The sequence below is a fragment of the Callorhinchus milii genome, unplaced genomic scaffold (assembly GCF_018977255.1).
Source record: "Callorhinchus milii isolate IMCB2004 unplaced genomic scaffold, IMCB_Cmil_1.0 Scaffold5, whole genome shotgun sequence".
Lineage (NCBI taxonomy): Eukaryota > Metazoa > Chordata > Chondrichthyes > Chimaeriformes > Callorhinchidae > Callorhinchus > Callorhinchus milii.
In genome coordinates, this window is record NW_024704746.1 from 26,831,470 (window position 1) to 26,854,892 (window position 23,423).

At 41.9% G+C, this 23,423-nt stretch overlaps 1 protein-coding gene and 1 non-coding gene across 12 annotated transcripts in view; both read left to right on the forward strand.

Moving 5' to 3' along the window:
* Positions 1 to 23,423, forward strand: part of sox5 (SRY-box transcription factor 5) — a 192,057-nt gene that overhangs the window by 138,137 nt on the left and 30,497 nt on the right. For 8 of the 11 annotated variants that reach the window (XM_042335601.1, XM_042335600.1, XM_007897299.2 and 5 more), the window contains 3 exons: positions 7,080 to 7,209; positions 10,333 to 10,421; positions 22,776 to 22,922. In XM_042335601.1, coding sequence (XP_042191535.1) covers positions 7,080 to 7,209; positions 10,333 to 10,421; positions 22,776 to 22,922 — 366 coding nt within the window. Of the gene's footprint in view, positions 1 to 7,079; positions 7,210 to 10,332; positions 10,422 to 19,567; positions 19,594 to 22,775; positions 22,923 to 23,423 lie in introns of those variants that run through there. The other 3 variants (XM_007897297.2, XM_042335599.1, XM_007897306.2) reach the window with 3 other exon arrangements.
* On the forward strand, positions 9,146 to 9,218 carry trnav-uac. Its single transcript has one exon. It is a non-coding gene; the product is annotated as a tRNA-Val (tRNA).

The window sequence follows — 23,423 nt, forward strand, 5'->3', positions numbered from 1 at the left end:
GCTGCCAAATTAAAACCCATTTAAACGTAATTTATAGTTAATCGTTTATTTGAAAGAAATGTCACTTTATTGCCATGGGAAGGGAAAACGATAGTAATGACCGTGCGGTTATTTTCGTGAGGCTGTTTTGGGTTTCGCTGTTCATTTGTGGGACATTTGTGCCACGCGTACAACAACAACAACAACAACAACGACTTGCATTTATATAGCTCCTTCCACGCGGGATAAACTCCCGCAGCGCTTGACACATGCCACTGGAGGTTGAGTAGGGTCAGATAGCAACATCAGCGGAATTTAACCAAACCCCGCGCACAAAAAAAAAATTGTTGTGTGTGGAGTTGGAGCATACAGCTGTTATTGCTGGGATTAGAAGGGTTTAATGGAGAGCACAGATGGAACCAATACTATTGTCCAGAGTATTTCAGGGCATAGGCTAAATTTAAAGGATGAGAAGCGTGAGCTGATTGAAAAATCTCCTTGTTTAGTACATGCTAGGGATTGACATTGTCCAGTGGGAGGATTAAGTGAAAATGGACTACAGCTTTGGTTGGTGTGTAATAGGCATTGTCAGAAAGACTACAGGTTGTTAAATAGCTTGCAGCTGTTTCAATGATTTCTACCAAATTATTAAAGGCTTGGACCGAACACACTGTTGTTTTTTTTTCATTATTATCCGAACAACTGTTATTATAGTAAGCCACAACAAGTCTCCGCAAACAGTCCCAGTGCATTACGCCGTCTCTAAGGTATAGGTGGGGTGCTTGAGCGGCTAGTTCTTTTTTAATCTAGTTAAAAAATACTGCTAATCATCTTTTTCAGTGAGGTGAAATTGGCATTTGTTTCTCCCCCCAGCACCCCCCCGCCTCCCCCCCCCCCCCTCCCCATATCAAGAGATTGTGTATTCCTGTATGGCACCATTTATGTAATAATGCACTCCCATATAGTCCACTGCATTGAATTATTTTAGCTGTAATTTTCAGAAACTGTAAGGGGAATGGCTAATTACTTAATTATAAATTGCATATTGAAATGGATACACACTCAGGTACCACAGAATTAGCAGTACACTGACAACAACGCCTGCAGTTTACTTCACCCGCAATGCTACAGATGCAATATTAACCTGCAGGCTCCTACCTACAGATTCAAGTGGATTCAAATGGACTTTCAGATTTTCAGTAGGCTAAAGGTTAACACTTCATTTTGCTCAGATTTAAATTAGGTGTGACATGTTTACTCAGTAAATGTTATCAAGTATTTCCAAAATGTTTTATTAGATGTACTGCAGGTACTCGTGTAGAGGCTTGTCGTACGATGAAAAAAAAGTCATATTTTCCCTAGTATTATCTCAAAGGTTATAAATGTTGGGTTTAATGGGATTGTTGCACCTGATTGCAAAATTATTTTAAGTGATTTCCTTCCCCTCCGCCTGCTATTACCACCTCGTCTCCTGCTCTGCCCAGACTGGGGAGTTCTTCAGTCACCATCCACATCAGTCAGCAAAGCAAGTAGACAATGACAATAATAATAATAATATTACTTGCATTTGATAGAAACACCTTATCGTGGCTTCGAGATGTCTCAAAGGGCTGCACAGAACATACTGTAAAGTGAATTGACTGTGTATTTTGTGGGCAAAACACAGCAGCCAATTGCACACGGCAGCGTCCCACAAACAGCCGTGGATTGAGTGACCACATTATTATCATGGATCAGGATGAGACCAGTGGAGCAGTGTGGGGCCACTGTGTTCTCTTGCACCAGTCACATTTGCTGAGACCCTCTTCCAAAGGCCACATCGCCCATGTGGAGTCCTGTGGCTCAATGGTTAGAGCACTCGCCTCGCAAGCGAGAGACCTGCCTGGGTTTGATTCCCGTCAGGGCAAAACCTTGGGCAAGTTTCCTTACTCCACACGCCTGATAATAATCCCTCAAGAAAAAAAACCAATAATAAAGTGGTCACTTCAATCCACGGCTGTTTGTGGGACGCTGCTGCGCGCAATTGGCTGTCGCGTTTTGCCCACAAATATAGTTAATTCACTTCACAGCATATTCTGTGAAGCGCTTTGAGACGTCTCGAAGACGTGAAAAGTGCTATATCAAATGCAAGGATTATTATTATTATTTCACTTTCTGGACGCTCACCTCACCCTATACAGTTGTTACTCCTCAGTCATTCTTGCCCACACTCATCTTCCTTGTGCCCACTCTGGCCCACCTCACTCCCTTCCACATTATCGTTCCCCACCCTCACTCTTAATAATAATCCTTACATTTGGTACAGCGCCTTTCACGTCAGGAAAACAACTCAAAGCGCTTCACAGAATAGATTGTAAAGGTGCAGTGACTGGTGCAGTTTTATGGGCGAATGCAGCAGCCAATTTCTGCACTGGAAAAGCCCACAAACAATCATGAAATGAATGACCAATTTTATTTGGGGATTATTGGCCAGAACACAACAGCTTTCTCTACCGGCTCCACCATGCCAACCCCATCAGAGCTTCTCTCTCTCTTTTTCTCTTCTCTTCCCGTCTCAGGAGTGTTCCTCCCTCTTGCCCCTAACCCTTTATTTATTAACCTTCTAAAATGCTGCTGGCTAGTGTTGCTGGGCTGATTTCCCTGGTAATCTCTTCTCGTCCATTCAGTAGATCACTTCAGACTGAGTAAAACTGCGAGAGTACATAAATTCAGAGATTTATCTCAGAGTCGGCGCTATTACAATCACTTGGACACTCGATGAATTAAGAGCTTGCTCTCTGGGGGACCCCAACAGACCTAGAGAGTTCCAGGTTTTAAACAATTAAATAAAATCAAATGTTGTCTCTATTTTGCGGTTGTGCCATAAAACTGGTAACCATCTGGCAGAGGGGAAAATGATCGCACAGTTGGGCAGCTGACTAGCCTAGATGGTTCATCTAGATGATGGATAGTCAACTGAATCAGTGAGCTGGAGAGTTTCAGTGGCATCAGAATCATCACCTGATTTTCCAGCAGTCAGCTGTTTGAGAAAGTGGCTCTCACTCGACGCATGAATCAGCCATTCGGCTTCTTCTTCTCTTCTCTACTTTGTGTAATTCTTTTGTAATTCTGGCGCGTAGATTCTTGCACCTCCACAATGCCATGCAGTAAATTCTATCCAAAGGGCAGGGCAATTTGATGATAACCTTTGATAATGTCCTGTGATTTTGGAGTCCGGTAGCGTACTGGTTAGAGTGCTCACCTCGCAAGCAAGAAAAACTAGGTTTGATTCCCTGGCAGGGCTAAACCTTAGGCAACTTTCCTTATTCCCCACACCTGTGTTTACCTAGCAGCAAGTAGGAATGTATTTGGTTGTTAGTCGATTGGCGGATCGCTTTCCAGGGGTAATAATGCCATGAATAATAAATGAATAAATAAATAAATAAATATAATTAGAATTTGGTCGCTGAATCCACAGCTGATGGTGGGATACCACGGTGCGGAATTGGCTGCTGCGTTTCGCTCACAAAATACACGGTCACTACACTTTACAGTATATTGTGCAAAGTGCTTTTGAGAACGTCTCAGCGACGTGATAAAGCTCTATGTCAAATGCAAGGATTATTATTATTATCATTATTATCATTATTAACTTGCTGCGTGGGGTGGTCAAGGAATAGTGGGTTTGAAGGCACTCCCTACCAGGCTGGTGCTCTCACACAATGTGCTTCTGAGGAGGTCTGATTCCATCACAGGGCTTAGCCAGCGTTGTATAACAAATCAAACTTATATCCTACCCGTCGAGAGGTATCTCTTCCCAAGCTGCCAAAACCCCAGATTTCGTAAGGACTTAAGATCAGCAGCGAGCTCCATTCCATAACCCGTTTTATTATCTGAAGTCAAATGACCTTGGGTGGTATAATCTGACAACTTGTCTAGTCGGAGAGAGAATTTTTCTGGTGGGTCTGTTAGCAAATGCTCGTGTGAGATGCTTCTGTAGTATGGTGTACTCCCTGTTGTGCAGGCAGTCAGGTTCAAGTGCTGACTTGTGTTACATTCTAATCTCTGTATTGACAGGTTATGTTTTTTCTTTATTAGCCCTGGAGGCAGACTAACACTTGCAAAGGCAGCGGCAACATTGAATTCATCTGAGAACTTTCCAGTCATTTTCAATAACATCATTTTTTTTTTCCTCTAAAACATTTTTTTGCGTGTTGGCAGAGGAGTCCCTCGTAGGAACCATCTGTCATTCTGTTTTTTTTTCAATGCGCCGTTCTGAATCTTCGTGCTTGGCAAAGTCACTTTTATCTCCGAAACCTTTAGAAGTTTTGGGGCTTCCTGCCGATGTGATCTGTGTAGATCTGCACAGCTGTTTGTTTTATTTTATTCTATTCTGTTCTATCCTCCGCGAGACGATCTGCGATCCGTACGGCTCTGCTTGAAAGGCGGCCGAGTGGATTTTGTTAAGAGGTAGAGAAAAACAGATGCACAAAAGGGGGTTGTCCTCTCGCGAGGTCTAACTAAGCCTGATCGCTGATCAGACTTCCTTGTATTAGTGGAGCAGTTCTGTTCATGTGTGACGCACACACACAAAAAAATCCTTAACAGCAGATTTTGCTGCGATTGTTTTACTTTGTCCTGAGTGAATGTGCCCAGGTCAGCTATCACATAGGATGTCAGCTCAGAAAGGGAGTTGATTTTACACTGGTTTAGGAATACGGTTTAACCCAATTCTTAATAATAATAACAATCCTTGCATTTGATATGGGGCCTTATCACGTCGTCGAGACGGCTCAAAGCGCTTCGCGGAATATACTGCAAAATGAATCGACTGTATATTTTGTGGCCAAACTCAGCAGCCAGTTGTGCACAGCAGCGTCCCACAAACAGTCGTGGATTGAGTGACCAAATTATAACCGAAATATATTTATTGATTTATTTTCCTTGAACTGAACTTCTCTGAATCTGATTGACGTTAAGACCTCAGAAAATGTTTCGGAACAATCAGGTGGACCAGTGTCAAAAACCAGGGATTTGTTTCCATCTGCAGTCACTTAAAATGACAGAAAACTCACATAGCCATGGCCTGGAATTCCACATCGCCTTCGCCAGAAAAAAAACATTTGGTCTTGAAAAACGTTAAAATCGTAAAGAATTGTGGAAAATTGTTACCGTCAGTCTCAATTTGTATCAGAGCATTATATACTGGAGCTGCTTGAGATTGATATAAGATGCCCAGAATCAACAAATGGATCATTCTCAACACTGACAGCCTCTGTCTTGATGATAAAATTCACCTTCCTGTAAAACCAAAAGCTCCTTTATTCACATAATCTATCTTGTCGATGTTATTTTCCGGTGATCAGCTGCAAATAATTTCAGCCGTTAAATCCTCCTACGAAATAATAACAAAATAATAATAATAATAGTTTGATACAGCGCCTTTTCATGTCGTTGAGACGTCTCAAAAGCGCTTCACAGAATATACTGTAAAGTGAATTGACCGTGAAGGGCTTTGGGACCTCCTCCCGACATGAAAGGTGCAAGGATTATTATTGGCGACTCAAGCAATCCCTGCACTGATGTTACTCCGTAACCAGTGGCTAATATCCCATGGGAATATTATCTCTGGGAGAACTCTCCCTTCAGCTCTCCTTCCCACGGAGAAACACTTCTTCATTACTCACAGCCACATATGGCAGCGTGGCTGAGACAGAGAGCTCAGCATCTGGAAATTTACAGGCATGAACTCACATCTAGTTTGCTGTAACGAAGCACATTAATGATTTTCATTAATGTCAGCAGCCCACCCTGAACTGACTCCTTACGCAGAGCCAAGATGGAGTCAAACCTTTTGACTTTGAGATTCCGTGTGTTTTCTTTCTCTTTCCTGTTTTGTTGCTGACCAAACACCGCGCTGGTTGTGCTTTGTGGAACGTTTTCACAAATACTTGGCCCGTTCCCAATAACTCCACAAAGTGCCTTTACTTGTCATATCCGCTGTGCATCAAATATCTATTCTTCCCGATACTCCCACATGTGCATTTTTAAGAATGAGCTTGAGTCCTAATTCTATTAAACTTATTCATATCGACTGGGGCCGCAGATTAGAAGTAAGTTTCTACTGAACATAAAAGAGGCTTATTATGCAGACAAATTATGCAGTGTAAAATAACTGCATTGAAAGTCATGCCAAAGAAACTAGGAGACTATGGGCGGGGCGGAATAAGTTTCCTTATTCCACACGCCTCTGTTTGCCTCGCAGATTCTGTGAAGCGCTTTGAGACGTCTCAACGACACGATACGGTTCTATATCAACTGCAAGGATTATTATTATTGTTATTATTAAGGGACTGGGACTGCAAGTTGGTACTGGCTTGCTCTACTAAGCTATCACTTCTGTAACATTGCCATCAGTATGATACGTTGAGGAATTGGATCTAGTAAATGGACCTAAATAATGGGGGATTGAGGATTATATAGATTAAGTACAGATCGAGGAGATTAATGGCTGTGTGGAGGATGACTAATCTCAGAAAAACCCTGTTGAGAGAGACACCTGACCAGGAATATGACACATATGATTGTTGGCTTTGGGGGAGGATATGTGCAGAAATGAAATTAAATGAAATGGTTTGTGTATCATGCATGAGAGGTGAGCGGAATGGGCTTTTAGTCTCTTATGTTCATTCCATCTCTCTGTAGGTAATTTTGGACATTTGTATATAATGTAATAATAATATTAATAATAATCCTTGCGTTTGATTATAGCGCTTTATCACTTCGTTGAGACGTGTCTCAAAGCGCTTCCCAGGATATACTGTAAAGCCAAGTGACTGTGTACTTTCTGGGCGAAACGCGGCAGCCAATTGTGTGCACAGCAGCGTCCCACAAACAGCCGTGTTCTTATCCCAGGGAGCGTTTCAAATTAAATGGCCAACTTTCTGCGGGTTTTATTGATCTTTGGTAAAGTAAATGTCCCCCCCCCCCCGAATCGTGCTATAACCGAACTAACCCAAGTTAGCATCTCATGTCAATTTAAAACAAAAAAATTGAAGTTCTCAGTCTGCGCTGAATTCAGATGTGTTTCCAATTTTGATTTGGTGTTGTTTGATCTTTAGCAGGTTCAGGGTCAGCTGCCCCCGTTGATGATCCCAGTATTTCCCCCAGACCAGAGGACACTGGCTGCAGCAGCAGCCCAACAAGGATTTCTTTTGCCGCCCGGATTCTCTTACAAACCTGGAGGATGCAGTAAGTGTTTGCAGTGTGTGCGTCTGTGTGTTCGTGTGTGTGTGTCCGTCTGTGTGTATGTGTATGGAGCAGCTACGCTCGTTACAAAGAAGTTCTCTCTCTGATAATAATAATAATAATAATAATAATAATAATAATCCTTGCCTTTGATATAGCGTCTTATCTCGTCCTCGCAACAACCACAGCAACAAATTGTATTTGTACAGCGCTTTTCACGTCAGGCGGACGTCCCAAGGCGCTGGACAGTCAGTGAAATGTCTCAAAGCGCTTCACAGAAATACGCTGTAAAGTGAATTGACTGCGTATTTTGTGGGCGAAACACGGCAGCCAATTGCACACAGCAGCGTCCCACAAACAGCCGTGGGTTGAGGGACCAAATTCTTCTTATTTCTTTATTTTTGAATGGATTATTACCCCCGGAAAAGTGATCCGACAATTGACTAACAACCGGTTGCTACTTACTGCTGGTAAACAGAGGCGTGTGGAGTAAGGAAACTTGCTCAACGTTTCGCCCTGCCCGGGAACCGAACACAGGTCCTCTCGCTTGTGAGGCGAGTGCTGTAACGACTGAGCTACAGGAATCTCTTGTCAGAGTAGGGCAAGTTCTCAGTGGCTCACAGGGCAAAAGCCACATCACGGTATGTTGTGGAGTCTGTCAGCAGACACGCTGGCAGATTTTCAGATGAGTAAGACAGGGACGATGAAGTAATTTAAAGTAGCAGCAATGTTCTGCTGAGGTGTGAAGCTATCACAGCTCATCCTTTGGGCAAGTGGGTGGAAAAAAACTATTCACTTTTTATTAGCTGCATATTTGAAAGACTGAAATACTATCATGCAGAGAGGCACAGATCACAAGTGGTTCCACGTTGCTGTTTAACTGGTATTACAAATGGCACTTTTGACGTGTGGAGTACAACAGTATTTAATTCTTTTTAATGCCTTGTAAAATCATTAGCTATGACTGAGTAATTTTAAATGAGAAGGGATGTATCACTTCGGATACATGCATTGCTCAGATTAGTTAGAAGGCTTCCTAGCCAACGTGATTGAGATACAATTTTGCTTCTAGTACTGCATTGAAGAACAATTTAAAACGCGTGTGGTACAATGACAAATACTATTAGGTTATTTCTTCTATTAATATGAGTGACAGAAAATTAATATTTTATATTAATTAAAAAACATGCATATAGAGAAATAAGCAGGCTATATGGAGGCTATTCAGTGAGTAAGGTAGCTAGCTTTCATACATTGCTCTCTGCAGATTGCAATCATTATGAATTCTATGGGACATGAACCCTATGGAACATGGAGCATGTATGGAGATACATATATGATAGTGGTTCCATGTTATATGCTGTTCAAATTGGACAAGGCCTCAGGTTGGAATTTGATGCCCTAAATTCACACAGATAGGACTGTTGATGTTCAGCAGTAAACAGCAACTGATGACAATAAAACCAGTTTAATTCAGATTAACAACATTCTGATTGAACCCAATTTAAGAGCGTAATTGGCAAATTAACTCATCAGCTACTGTAGGCACCGTAGATCTGTCACAGTCCCTGAACTCGGAAAGAGACTAGATGGTGTCCTATTACAGCTGTGCAAGTGACATTTCAACGGTAGTGCACTGTGAATGGTGTTAAACTAGGCAAGAGTAAAAACAGTCGGAAAGATTAGCCTGTCAAAAGTGAACACCTGATGACAAGTCCCAACAACATAATGATTTGGAGCTGAACCTGTGTTAAGAGAGCTAGTCATAAAAGACCACCTGATATGATTCAGACCTGAATGTGGTCATTATAGTTTCACTGTGTAATATTCTCACTGCGAAATACCCAAATGGTGCAATTTTCAGCAACTTTCATTCTGGAAGTTGGAAGTCAAAATTCAAATTTGGGATCAGGGTGTCTAAAATGAGATAGTTTAGTGAAGTCCTGTAGCTCAGTGGTTAGAGCACTCGCCTTACAAGTGAGAGGACCCAGGTTCGATTCCCAGCAGGGCGAAACCTTAGGCAAGTTTCCTTACTCCACACGCCTCTGACACCTCTGCTTACCGAGCAGTGAGTAGGAACCCAGTTGTTAGTCGATCGGCAAAAATTTCAAATAACTAAATAAATAATGAATTGGGCACTCAATCCATGACTGTGTGGGACACTGCTGTGTGCAATTCGCCTACAAAAAATAAAGTCAATTCACTGTACCGTATTTCCCGTGAAACGTTTTGAGATGTCTCAGCGATATGATAAGGCACTGTATCAAATGCAAGGATTATTTTTATTATAATTGCAATTTCCTTTCAGTGAACGTCAGATTATGAAATTTGCAAAAAGGCAAATCACGCACATACCAATATGGCAAAGTCAGGAAAAAGAAAGCTGGCAAAGAAAAATGTGGAAAACGTGAAAACATTTGGCTCAATGGTTTCTGTCTTTCAGACTTTGCTGATTTGGAAAATGTTTCAAATTTTGCAATTTCGTGAATTTTACAATCCGATACGGTCGCAAACCAGAAGTCGCAGTGAATGGAATTTGCCAAGTGAAAATTAATCGATTAATCAAATGCTTACGTTTGATACAGCGAGCTTCACATTGGGCAGATGCCTCAAAGCGCTTCACAGGACATACTGTGAAATGGAGTGACTGTACTATGTGGCAAAATGGCAACTAATGCAGAAAATTAGGTTTGCAAATATCGCATTCAGACACTCCCCCACCACATACACGTAGCAAACAGAAATGAAAAGGTGCAAAATACAGTGACCTCATTCACATCAAAAAATAATGCTGTGAATCACTTTGAGATATGCTCCCGCCCTAAAAGGCCTTATATCAAATGTAAAGACTAATTAATTTAGTCATTAACTTTTGGTTTGCAAATTCCTCTCATGAGGGTGAATGTTTGAATTGAGAATTCATATAATGGCAACATTCGAAGTAGGGATTATTTATTATTATTATTATTAGTCACTGCACTTCACGGTAACAATAAATTCTGCAAAGCACCTGAGAGAGCTCCGACAAGATGATAAAGTGCCAGATAAAAGGCAAGGATTATTATTTTGACTTGTAGATGGGGGAGCATGTAATGATTCTGCAACCCAGTCTCTTCTTGTTCTCAGATGAACCCTATCCTCTTCAGCTGATCCCAACAACCATGGCTGCAGCGGCGGCAGCTGCTGCCCCAGGACTTGGCCAACTCCAGCTACAGGTAAGACATGGGCCGGTATTGTTGGCATGGACACTTACGAGAGAGTGCATCATATAGACCAGGGTGGTCCAACTGGCGGCCCGCGGGCTGCATCCGGCCCCCTCCCCTTATCTCCATTTCATCCTCCCAACTCCCTCCACAACCCATAAATGATACGCTATGTTTCCGGAAGAGAAACACTGCAATATTGCTTATGCAGCTCTCAGACGTTTCTCAAATAGGGTGTGCGGCCCTCATCAGCCAAAAGGTTGGACCCCCACCCTGAAAAGACCACCGTAAGCTGTTTAATCTTGTCCAGAACAGTATAACCAGATGACACGATTTCTGCGATTGAAAGGGGGGGTAAATTCAGAACAAATCTGCGTACACACTATTTCAGTGAGCGAGTAATGGAACAGGCTCCCTCGGGAGACGGTGGAAGCAGAAAGTGTCGATTCTTTCAAAAGCAAATTACATAGAATTTAGGAAATAATATCTCGGGGATACAGTATATAATTTTGGGACATGACACGTGCAAGCGACCGCCAGGATGGTGGAAGGCGAACTGGATGATCCTAGGTCTTCTTTCGTCTGGCAAATTCTTATGTTCTTAAGTAAGGATGAGTTTTTGGAAGAGTGTTAAATAAAATTTCAGGCGTGAAAAACAACTTGGATAAAACATGATAATATAAGTCAAGAGACTGCCAGGGATAGATTTATCAAGATGTTCAGTCTCGTACCTAGGGCTGTTTATTTCACTGTATGATCAAAATTGGATAAATTTAATAATCAGGATGTGAGCATGCATTGCATCTAATATACTTTTAGGGTAAAGGATTTTTGGGTGGGTAACAAGCATCAAGGAACAAAATTGGAAGGCTGGATCCCAAATACAAAATGCTGAAACTTAAATATTAATAAAATTAAGTAATGTGAAAAATAATAAATTACAACAATTGCATGTTGTAATATTTTCGTCTATGTTTTGAGAAAATGTCTTCTTATAACAAAGCACTTGACTGCAATTTGTAATTTTAATTCACTTTAATAATAATAAAAAAGTTTTAACTTTCGCAAAAGAATCAGAGGGGAGACCAGGAGAATTTTTTAAACGCAGTGATTGTTAGTCTGGAATGCACTGCCAGAAAGGATGGTGGAAGCAGCTTTGATAGTAACTTTCAAAAAGGAATTGGATAGGTAGGTGTAAAGGAAAAAAATTGCAGGGCTTTGGGGAAAAGAGCGGGGAAGTGGGACTATTGGTAGCTCTTTCAAAGAGCCGGCACATCCAAATTCTGAATGGCCTCTTTCTGTTTGTGGGACGCTGCTGTGCGCAATTGGCTGCCGCGTTTCACCCACAAAATACACAGTCAATTCACTTTACGGTATATTCCGTGAAGCGCTTTGAGACGTCTCGGAGGCGTGATAAGGCGCTGTATCAAATGCCAGGATTGTGATTATTATTATTATTATTATTATGAAATGATGCTACTTGCACCTCTCACTCTTACACATTGGGTCAATGAAATGTGTCTCAGTGCACATGCCAGCTGAGCAGAATACCTGAATGAAGGAGCTTGTCTGTGCCCTCTTCCTTCCTCCCTTCCCCCCTTAGAATGCCCACAGCCACTGCTTGCCTCAGGCTACATGTATGTTCGGATGAGATCTGGCTTCACCCAGGCCTCATCAGCGTGTAGCTGACAAAGAACTGTTTTTAATGGCAGCATTAACAAATCCATCAGTGCTTCAGTATAGCACTCCAGAGAGAGAAAGAGAGAGAGAGAATGCAGGATTTTTATAATCCAAATAAAGTGGAGTCCTGTAGCTCAGTGGTTAGAGCCCTCGCCTCGCAAGCGAGAGGACCTGGGTTTGATTCCCAGGCAGAACGAAACATTGGGCAAGTTTCCTTACTCCACACGCCTCTGTTTACCAGCATTAAGTAGGAATCTGGTTGTTGGTCAATTGGCAGATCGTTTTTCCGGGATAATAATCTCTTAATAAAAATTTTCATTTAAAATAATAATAGTTTGGTAACTCAATCCACGACTGTTTGTGGGACGCTGCTGTGCACAATTGGCTGCTGCATTTCGCCCACAAAATGTACAGTCAATTAACTTTACAGTATAGTCTGTGAAGCGTTTTGAGATGTCTCGAAGGCGTGATGAGGCGCTATATCAAATGCAAGGATTATTATTATCATTATAAAATATAAAATCTCTAAAACCCAGAATTAAGGTTTTAATTTTTACCTTTTAATAGTGGTTTTCGCTCACATAACTGAAATCGCCACCCAGGCACGATGACTTCTGCGCTCTCCCATTTTACATATTTTTTTAAAAAAAAAACTGGGACACTAAAGATTTCCACGCCGTTACTTTTATTTTCCAAACACAGAATAAATTTAAATTCTGCCCATTTCGCACAGTTTCCGAACCAGTGGACAATGGCCTTGTTAATCCCCGCCTGCTTGTGCTGTTTCTAAACCTGGCAGTCATCTGCACGAGTGAGTTTCCTTGTGAGGTGAGCTGCGGAAGCCAGGCTGTGATCTTGACTCCAGCCTGTAGGGCAGGTAGATCAACAGCACAGACGATTAATGCAACACAGCTGCAAGCAAGCAAATCATTTGCATATGTATTCATAGCGGAAAATAGAACGAAACAATTACATCCAGCACCATTCTGCTTATTGAAGAATACACTTCGTGGTAACATAATGCAATGTAATGTAATCGAGAGAGAGCACTTTTATAAACTCTCTTTCACGCGCTACATCAAATGCAAGGATTATTATTATTATTATAAAGTGACCATATAGGGTAAAAAGCCACTGTTTTAAAAGACAGTGCATGTGTTTCTAATAATAATAATAATAATCTTTCCATATGATACAGCGTCTTATCACGTCTTCGAGACGTCTCAAAGCACTTCAGAGAATATACTGTAAAGTGTAGTGACTGTGTGTTTTGTGGGTTTAAATAGCTGTTTGGAGATATCTGCTGTATTTCTTTCGCGGTCTTTGCATATGTAAAAGAGCCCCAGAAGTGTTTAATTGTTGCAGGTGCCTTGAAGGAGTGTCGGGGAGATAATAAATTCACTATAAATTTAGCTCTCAATGAGCACTACAGGCTGACTGAATGTCAACAAGACCTTCATTTAGAAGGTTGACCTGAGAATCTTGTCACATACAGAGAGCATGTCAGACAGGTTACAGTCAGCACGTGTACAGTCCATCTTGCTGATAGGGTGAGTGACAGCTCCCGTGTTGCAGAGCTCATAAACGATGTGTAAAAAAAACGTGAACAAAGATGAGAGAGGGGGAGAGAGAGAGGGGGAGAAAGAGAGAGAGAGAGAGAGAGAGCGAGAGAGAGAGAGAGGAGAGAGAAAAAAATGCCAACCAATTTGTGGTTTGGCTGCTGGAAAATAAATGATGAGAAAATTATGCTGAAGAATGAAAGAAGACTGCCTGTGCTTGCACAAGTTCGGTTTTGAATGGAGATGTATTTACTGGTTGATGACCTGAGGATGATGTGAGCACCCTACTTCTGTAATGAACAGGAATCCGAAGCCGTATAAAGAGGGTCAATCGAATAGGTCATACATCATATGGGGAGGCAGATGTTGGAACATATTGTAATGGATTACTATTCTGTACAAGGATTGGCTTGTGGTGAGCAGATCAGCCGGTGCTTAATACTTTCACTCTAGCCTAGGAACGTAATGAATTTACCTCAATAGCAGCAGCTGGAGCTGTTATCCATGATACAATATGCTGCCCCTTTTCAAGGGTAAAAAGCAAGCAAAAACGTTAGGTACGACTAATGAGAATTATCCATCTACCTGTTGTCATTTTCGCCCGCAAAGATATACAGTCAATTCACTTGACAGTGTATCCTGCAAAGAGCTTTGAGATGCCTCAATGATGTGACAAGGCGTTATATCGGTCATTTTCAACCCACGACTGTTTGTGGGGACGCTGCTGTGCGCAATTGGCTGTCGCGTTTCGCCCACAAATATACGGTCAATTCACTTCACAGTCTATTCTGTGAAGCACTTTGAGACGTCGAGAAGACGTGAAAAGCGCTATATCAAATGCAAGGATTATTATTATTATTATTTAATTGCTATCGTAAAATTCAGTCTTAACCCTTGACAACTAGTAAAACCACAAGGTTAGAAGACGCGGTGACTGAATCTCGAACAAAACAAAAATAAACCCTGCCAAATTAGCTTTTCATGGAATCGGACAGATTCCTTCCCACAGGAGAACAATCAGCCCACCAGTCTGCAGTTGTCTCCATAATGTACACACAGCCAAGTATTCCCTGTCTATGAACCAGAAGAGTTAGTATATTAGCTGGAATTCAGAGTTTATAATAATAATAATAACAACCCTGGCATTTGATACAGCGCCTTATCACATCTTCGAGACGTCTCAAAGCGCTTCACAGGATACACTGTACAGTGAAAAATCTGTTTTTTGGGGTGAAAAGCGGCAGCCAATTGCGCACAGCAGCGTCCCACAAACAGTCGTGGTTTGTGTGACCAAATTATTATTATTTTTTAAAGAATTATTAACCCTGGAAAAGGGATCCGCCAATCGACTAACAACGGGGTCTCTACTTACTGCTCAGTAACAGAGGCGTGTGGAGTAAGGATATTTGCCGAACGTTCCGCCCACCGGGAATCAAACCCAGGTCCTCTCGCTTGTGAAGCAAGTGCTCTAACCAGTAAGCCACAGGGCTCCAAAACCTTACATGGATAAGGCTACCAACACCTGGGCTTATTTTAATACTTAATCGGGATATGGACATCAAGTTTTGGTTCCAAGATAAGATGGAGTCCTGTAGCTCAGTGGTTGAAGTCCTGTAGCTCAGTGGTTAGAGCACTCGCTTTGCAAGCGAGAGATCTGAGTTCAATTCCAGGCAGAGGGCGAAACCTTGGGCAAGTTTCCTTACTCCACACAGAGCCTAATAATAATCCCTCCAAAACCCAAAACAATAATAAATTGGTCATTTTCAATCTACGACTGTTTGTGGGACATTGCTGTGCGCAATTGGCTGCCGCGTTCGCCCACAAATATACAGTCAATTCACTTTACAGTGTGTTCTGTGAAGCGCTTTAGGACGTCCTCCCGACGTGAAAGGCGCTATATCAAATGCAAGGATTATTATTATTATTAAAACAGTGGATACTGCGAAGCACTTTGTAAAGTTTGACGACTTGTTAAGATGCTATATTGAATGCAAGGACGAATATTAAAATAATAATAATCCTTGCGTTTGGTGTAGCACCTTATCCCGTCTTCTAGGCCTCTCAAAGCACTTCATGGAATATACTCTAAACATACAGTCAATACTTTCTGAATTGTTATAGTTGAATATAGTTTGTGGGCAAAACAATAAAAGTATATTATTATTGTTATTGCTACTCTAAATGGCTCACGTTCATTTGCCCCTAACTTTCACTCCGCTTATGGGAGCTATTTACTGCTTCTCCGCTTAATTCCTTTGCCCTCCGCCACAACTGTGTTTGGGGAACTAATAGTAATTGGACTCAATTTCTAAAATACTTGTAACCACTACAAGGCTATTTGCAGGGCTTGCACTTTCCCCATGTGCTTGCCTACTCCAGAGAATCATTGCTTGAGAGTTTATAGCTGTGAAGTCTCTGTAGCCTGGCAGTTTTTATCCTGGCGTTCATAAGGTTTATATATATGTGTATGTATGTAACAATTGCAAAAATATTCACATAACAATACAACTGTGCGGCATTTATCTTTACACCAGTTTTCAATCTGCCATAAGGAAATGTCGCAAAGCATTTTTCCTCATTTTTGGAGAATTATTTGAAGAATGAACAAGTAAACGTATTACCTCCTACACCCACAGGGCCTGTCCTGGTGCACAGCTGTGAAAATATCGACACTTCACATGTTCCAAGTTGGCGAGTTTTTCCTTCCACTACTTGCCAGCTAGTTCCAGGGTCCCTCGCGGCGGTTTAGATGATGTGAATGACATGTGCTTTGGCATTCCTGTCATTACACATACATTAACATAGATTAATCACAAAGTAATTCACGCAATGAGACTGGAGTGTCAGAAATACGCAGAACAATGCCACGTAAGGAAAGTTCAAGTGATTTAATCTTTTTTTGCTTAATGTATGGAAATGTCAATAGAGGGAGCGCAAAACGTTATAACAACAGATACGTACTATCTGCGAGTTACTCAGTCAAACAAAATAATGAGCTGTAATTTCCAGCCAAACAAATTAATAGCTGACAACAAAAGACAGTCAGTAAAGGAGGAAGTGTGGCAAAGCTTGTTTTTAAACCTCCTGTTGGATTCATTTGAGCATCGATAGAGAAGTTGGAATAAAGAGATAATGAAAGAAATATAATATGACCTCCCCTCCTTTCCCCAGCAAAAAAAAAGACTAACACGAGTCTCAATAGGTCATGCAACCTCACAAACAGAGGGCAAGCAAAGAATCCAAGGTCTCCCGGGTTCATCATATCCATCACTGAGCTCTCACATCATTCCTTCCAAAGGCTCATTCAGTCGCAAACACAGCGGAGGTGAGAGGTCAAACAGTGCTTGTAATACTCCAGAAAAGGAGTTTTGGCTCGTTGATCGACTCAAACTGGGCAAGTTTCCACGGTGACTAGACCTAAGCAGATTGCAATAGCATCACTGCTCTGGTGCCAGAACACCAAATTCCCTTCCAAGCTGTGTACAGTAACAGATCAACAATGAACCCATCCTGGGATCAGAGAACTTCACAAGAGAGAACAAATAAACAACGCAAGGGTAAGTCTTGTCTTCCTGGTCCCAATGATGGTCTTCAAACATTTACGTACTGATGCCCAAATAGCCAAAGACTCTGGAGGAGAGAAACTCTCATTGTGGAGTCCTGTAGCTCAGTGATTAGAACATTTGCCTTGCAAGCGAGAGGACCCGGGTTCAATTCCCGGGCAGGGCAAAACCTTAGGCAAGTTTCCTTACTCCACACGACTGTTTGCCCAGCAGTAAGTAGGAACCCGGTTGTTAGTTGATTGGTGGATTGCTTTTCCGGGGGTAATAATCCTTTCAAAAAAAATTTCCAAGATTGGGTCACTTAATCCACGGCTGTTTGTGGGACGCTGCTGTGCGCAATTGGCTGCCGGGTTTCGCCCAAAAAATATTCAGTCAATTCGATTTAAAGTATATTCTGTGTAGCGCTCTGAGACGTCTTGAAGACGTGATAAGGCGTTGTATCAAATGCAAGGATTATTATTATTGTTGTTGTTCGTCTGAGGAATAACGTTAAGGTTATTCCTATGGCATATTTTAAGGGAAGTTGAGTTCACAGACACATAAACAAATGACAGAGAGAGAAAAATATAGAGCGTGGAGTAAAGCAGCTAAACTCCGCAGCTCCATCAGTGGCTGCATAGCTTTGGCAAGCATATCAGCAGTTGACATAGAGTGATGTATCCAGAGAGAGCATTGCACTTCCCACCTTCAACACAGCATTAATGCTGAAGGGATTAATAGCAGCCAGATCCAGCAAACGTGTGTGGCATCTCAAGCCCTTGACAAGCTTAAGAATCTCTGGCCTATGTTACAAGGAACTTTTAACAGTTGGATCCATTTGCGAAAAAAAGATTAAGAAAGTGAGCAAATATAAACACATGCATATGGGTATTTTGCACGCAGGAAAAAAGCACTGGCAGAACGGTTTCAAAAAATTGTATTACATGTATCCTTGGGTGTTCTTCAATATGTGGAACAGTTATTTTATATACTGACCCTATCCACTCTTTATTTTGTCAATAATATTCAGGTTACTGGCACACCTATTTAGACCCAGTCCCATTATTATCAATAATAATAATAATTGCTGCATTTGATATAAAGTCTTATCACGTCTTAGAGATGTCTCAAAGCGCTTCATAGGATACACTGTGAAGTGGTCTGACTGTGTTTTTTGTGGGCGAAATATGGCAGCCAGTTTGGGCATGGCAGTATCACCACAAACAGCCATGGAGTGAATGACCAATTTTATCTGTTGGCCAGAACACTGGGAGAAAGAAACTCCCTTCTCTTTTTGAATAGCGCCATGGGATCGTTAACATCCACCCGAAATACTGCAAACAAAAAAATGGTAAAATTAATCTTCCGTTGTTGGAAGAGATTTTTTGGGTGGACTGATATATTGGGTCAATTTGAACAATAGACCAGAAATTAGACCAATGGAAAAAGAAAATCCATCCTTGAGGTGAGAAATGTTTGGATGAGGGTTTCAGCAGAATTGGTGGTGAGGTGAGGGGCATAAGCACAAAATGTTCTGGAGGAGATGGAAGAAAAGGCTGTTGTGGCGATGGATTTCTTGTGGTAAAGCAGAACACCAATGTTATGCACCAGGTGGTTTCTCATGAGCAAGCAAGCAGCGAGGGAGATTGATTGTGTCATTCAGCAGCATGTCGGCGCTGGTGAGAATCAAACAAAAAAGGCTTCAGTCTTGTTGACGTTCAGCTGCAGAAACTTATGCCTCAACCAGGTCTTGATGTCAGACAGGCAGTCGTACATCAAGGCAGCGATGCAGAAATAGGGTTGGGTATTATCAGCAAACATATGGAAGTTAGTACCATGTGTGTGAATGTTGTTGCCAGACACATAAGAGAGGATGAGGAAAGGTCCAAAGGTGATCGGGCAGATATGGGACAAGGAGCCATTGTGAGGAGTATGGAAGCTTAGATTTCTTTCAGGCTGAATGAGGAGAGGAGGGAGGAAAATTTTCAGCAAGAAAGCGGATTGAAACTGGTTGCTGAGGAAGAGTGATAAGATGCAAGAATAATAATAATATTAATCCTTGCATTTGATATAGCGTCTTATCATGTCATTGAGATGTCTCAAAGCGCTTCATAGAATATACTGTAAAGTAAATTGACTATGTATTTTGTGGGTGAAACGTGGCAGCCAATTGCTCCCAGCAGTGTCCCACAAACATTCGTGGATTGAGTGACCAAATTATTATTATTTTCATTTATTTACTTACTTTTGGGGAGGAATTATTAGCCACATGATGTGATCCGCCAATCGACTAACAACCGGGTTCCTACTTACTGCTAGGTAAACAGAGGTCTGTGGAGTAAGGAAACTTGCACAAGGTTTCGTCCCGCCTGGGAATCGAACCCGGGTCCTCTCGTTTGCGAGGTGAGTGCTCTAACCACTACACTACAGCACTCCAATTTGTACCAGCTCAGGCAAGATCAATATATAATGTATCCAGATTGGTTGATCACCGCTCTAAATGTGGTTGATGTAAAGACGAACAGCAATTTGTAGAGTGCAGACAAATTATACACTGGTGTGATACACATCGAGATTCCTTTGATGTTTCTCCTGAAGTTCTTGTGCCTAGAGGTGGAGATGAATGAAGGTTTACCAGATAATTATCTTTAATCTTTCAAGTTGTCAGGTGACATGTATTGTAATCATTACAGGAATTGAAGCGATTCACCCAGAGTGACTAAACAAATCATTTGGTTTAAATAAAAATTAATTGTCATATTGGCAGAAGTGATTTCAGTCAGTGGATTTGAATGTGGAGAGCTCGATGGTTATAATGGTATAAGTGGCGGCCTGTCACCTTTGGAAATCTGGGTTTGTATACATAGCCTTAGGATCCGTGGTAAAGGTCCCTTCCCTTCGAGAGGCTATTCTTAGCACAGTTATAGAGGAGTTGAGTTTACAGCGCAACTCTGCCCGTGGAGTTCACTGTAAGTAAAAGAATGATGTTGGCTTGTACTTGTGTCAATTGGTTACATTGTGCGACTTAAATGACGGGGAATATTACTTTTCTTTAACCAAGCCGTCGGCACTAAACGAACAGCTGTATGTATGATTTACCATTATTACAGGTGACTGCTCCGCTTTTATTTCTACCTTGCTTTAACGTGACAGATCGGATAAAGATGTCTTGCCTGCCGAGGACCACTCTTAGTAATAGCAAGTTCCTTACGAGTGTTCAGAAGCTTAGCAGCTTCTCTTGCACTGCGAGCCAGGATTGCTTTGAATCCAAAAGGCTGATGTGCAGATGTTCGGACCTGTTCTGGGTTAGAATTTAATACTCAATTTCCTCTCAAATGAGATCAATAGGGAAGAAAAAAAACTGGTGGACTAGATTGCTTTCTTTTTTAAAAAAATACATAATAGCTTTTTTACAAGGGCATTAGAATAGCAGGGTCAATGAGTTGTATCTCCACACACACTCACGACTCCCCCCCCCCACCAAAAAAAATAAACCTTACACAATGAAATTGCTGTGTTATCTGTCACTCTATGTTAATGTTCACTTGTATGATTTGAGACAGCAAAAGAGCCTCATGAATTCCCCTCAAAACAAGCGCTCAGTCCTCCAGCCTTGCTCTCAGGAAAAAAAAGAGATAGAATTTAAGTCTTTCTCTACCTCATCGTGACCCAGATTTTGTCTGTCTCTCTCTCTCTCTCTCTCTTGCTCTCGTAATAATTTTTTTTTTTTTTGCATATTTTTTTTTCCTTCTGGTTGTTCGTTCGGACTGTGCAAAACCACGGGCCTGACCCACGGGCCAGATGTGTCACATTCTTTATCTTCATCTCCCGCTTGCGTTTGAGCCACTTTCAGAGCATTGTTGCCAATGAATGCTTCATGCAATAGTAAGTGGCTGTCAGTCTGACTATGCCTCCATTCAAGCTCCTGAGTGATATTTATTGGCCCCGTAATGGAACTCAATTCAAAGAGCAAATAAGCTTTGAACCAGTGGACTGGATACCGCAAGATGTCAGCAATTTAGTATGCATCAACTCACTGAAGAGCATGTTTATTCTCGCACACACACTGCAGCAATCAGAGGAACAAACTGGGTGTAATTGGACTGAAATTACCTAAAATCACATTGCGATTTAAAAGCAAACTTCCTTACATGTGAGCATTATATTTGCTATTGTTTGGGGAATGATATAGTGCGTTGGCACATGAGGAGATAGAGAGAGAGAGAATAAAAAAAGGGGCCATTATAATTTTATTTTTCTCTCTCCAGTTTAAGAATTGCTAGGCTGGGGGGAAATTCGAGAGATAAAAGGGAAGTGCAGCTGCACAACATCATGGATTTAAGCGAAACAAAAGTCTGCAAATAATAAAAAAAAACCTTCTCGCTGGCCTTTGTTTGTTGAAACGGGTGTAAATGTAGAATTCATTACGCAGCAAAAATCTATGAAAATTGTGGTTAATGCTCTCTTCCTTAAAAATGAGATTGAGGTTGAGAAAAAATGGTGAGGGCTTGAGATTGCAAGGACGTGTACAAAATGTGGCCTTTAACCCTTCAGGAGCTGGTTTTACTTCACATCAACAATCCAACCGTATTAGGAAAATGACATTTGCAGTCCATACTTCACACTTGTGTTCATAATCTAACCCTCGACCACTGTTAGAGCTCCGTGAGGACTACCCATTAGCTTCATTGATTGAGCTTGTGACCTCAAAGCAGACGGTTGCAGGTCGTTCAGTCACATAGTTGCTAAGCTGGGGTTCTGCATGTAGCAGCAGATGATGATTGAAGAACTGAGAGACCTGACCTACCATGCTCAACCACCACAGCTGCCCTCTCTACACCATCCAAATGGACAGCAGTTCTGACAGTGGTCACAGAGATTAAGTCCATTTGCCCGCCTGAAAGGGTGGTGGAAGCAGATTCGATAGCTTTCAACGGGGAAATGGATGTGTACTTGAAAAGAAATAATTGCAGCTGTGGGGTAAGAGCAGGGAGTGGGACTAGTTGGGGAATGGGACTTGTCGGTAGCTCTTTCAAAGAGCTGGCATGGGTATGAATGGTCCGAATGGCATCCTTCTGTGTTGTAAGGTTCAATAAGTCCATTTGAGACCAACAGACCCTCTCCACGGTGGGTGTGGGACAAAGTGGGGGGTTTAAATACTTGATTTTTCAAACTCACCTGAAAATGCAGATGGCACAAGATTTACAAAGATGATTTACAAAATGCTCCAGTCATTTCAACCCCAGGTGACAAGAAAAAGACCCTCTTCAATTCACTTTCTGACTTATTCTGGACATTAATTGATCATGTGTGTTGCTTTCTCGGTAAAGTTCAATCTGAAAAGAACATAATTGCTTGGCGAAAGAAGTCCAAAGTCCATCCAGTTCGCCTTCCACCATCCTGGCAGTCGCTTGCACATGTCATGTCCCAAACTATATACTGTATCCCCAGATATTATTTCTTAAAATAAATCCATCCAATTTGTTCTTGAAAGAATCGACAAGGAGGAAGATAGCTAGTCCGTCAAGTGGAAAATCATAAGGAATTTTTGTATTCTATCAATGATATATTCATCTTGTTCATAGCAGCTGTATGCAGCCCAACTTGCTGCTATGCAGGTGTCTCCTGGAGCCAAGTTACATGCGATGTCGCAGGCTAACCTAAGCAACACTCAATCACCTAACAACATGCAGACAGAGAAGAGCAGAAACACCCCTCCACCGAAACACAAGGTACTGTGACCGTTCATCCTATCCTGTTTCTAGTCTATTTCGTCAACAAGAGAAAATTTCTAAGGGACGATGTGTATGGCTCAGTGTGATGCTGGAAGCTGCTTTTATCGTGATGGTGGCTGGCCTGTCCCACCATCGGCGGACGGGCCTTCGGCCTCTCTGCCCCCACCCTCTGGAACTCCATCCCACACACAGTCCCTTCGCCTCGCTCCCTCCCTCACCTCCCTTAAGGCACGCCTCAAGACTCTGCTCTTCGGCCGCGCCTTGGGTCACCCTCCTACCCCTGCTCTCCATTACTCATGATCCTGCCCCCCCCCATCCCTGACCGTCCAGCGCCTTGGGACGTCCTCCCGACATGAAAGGCGTTGTACAAAACTAATTTGTTATTGTTGTTGTTGATCAACTAGGCCACTGTGGGAGCTAGCGAATGTTTTTCCCAAGCAAAGCAAAAGCTATTATTGTGTGTAATGATATGTAGACTTTGTGATTTTGTAGAGCCTC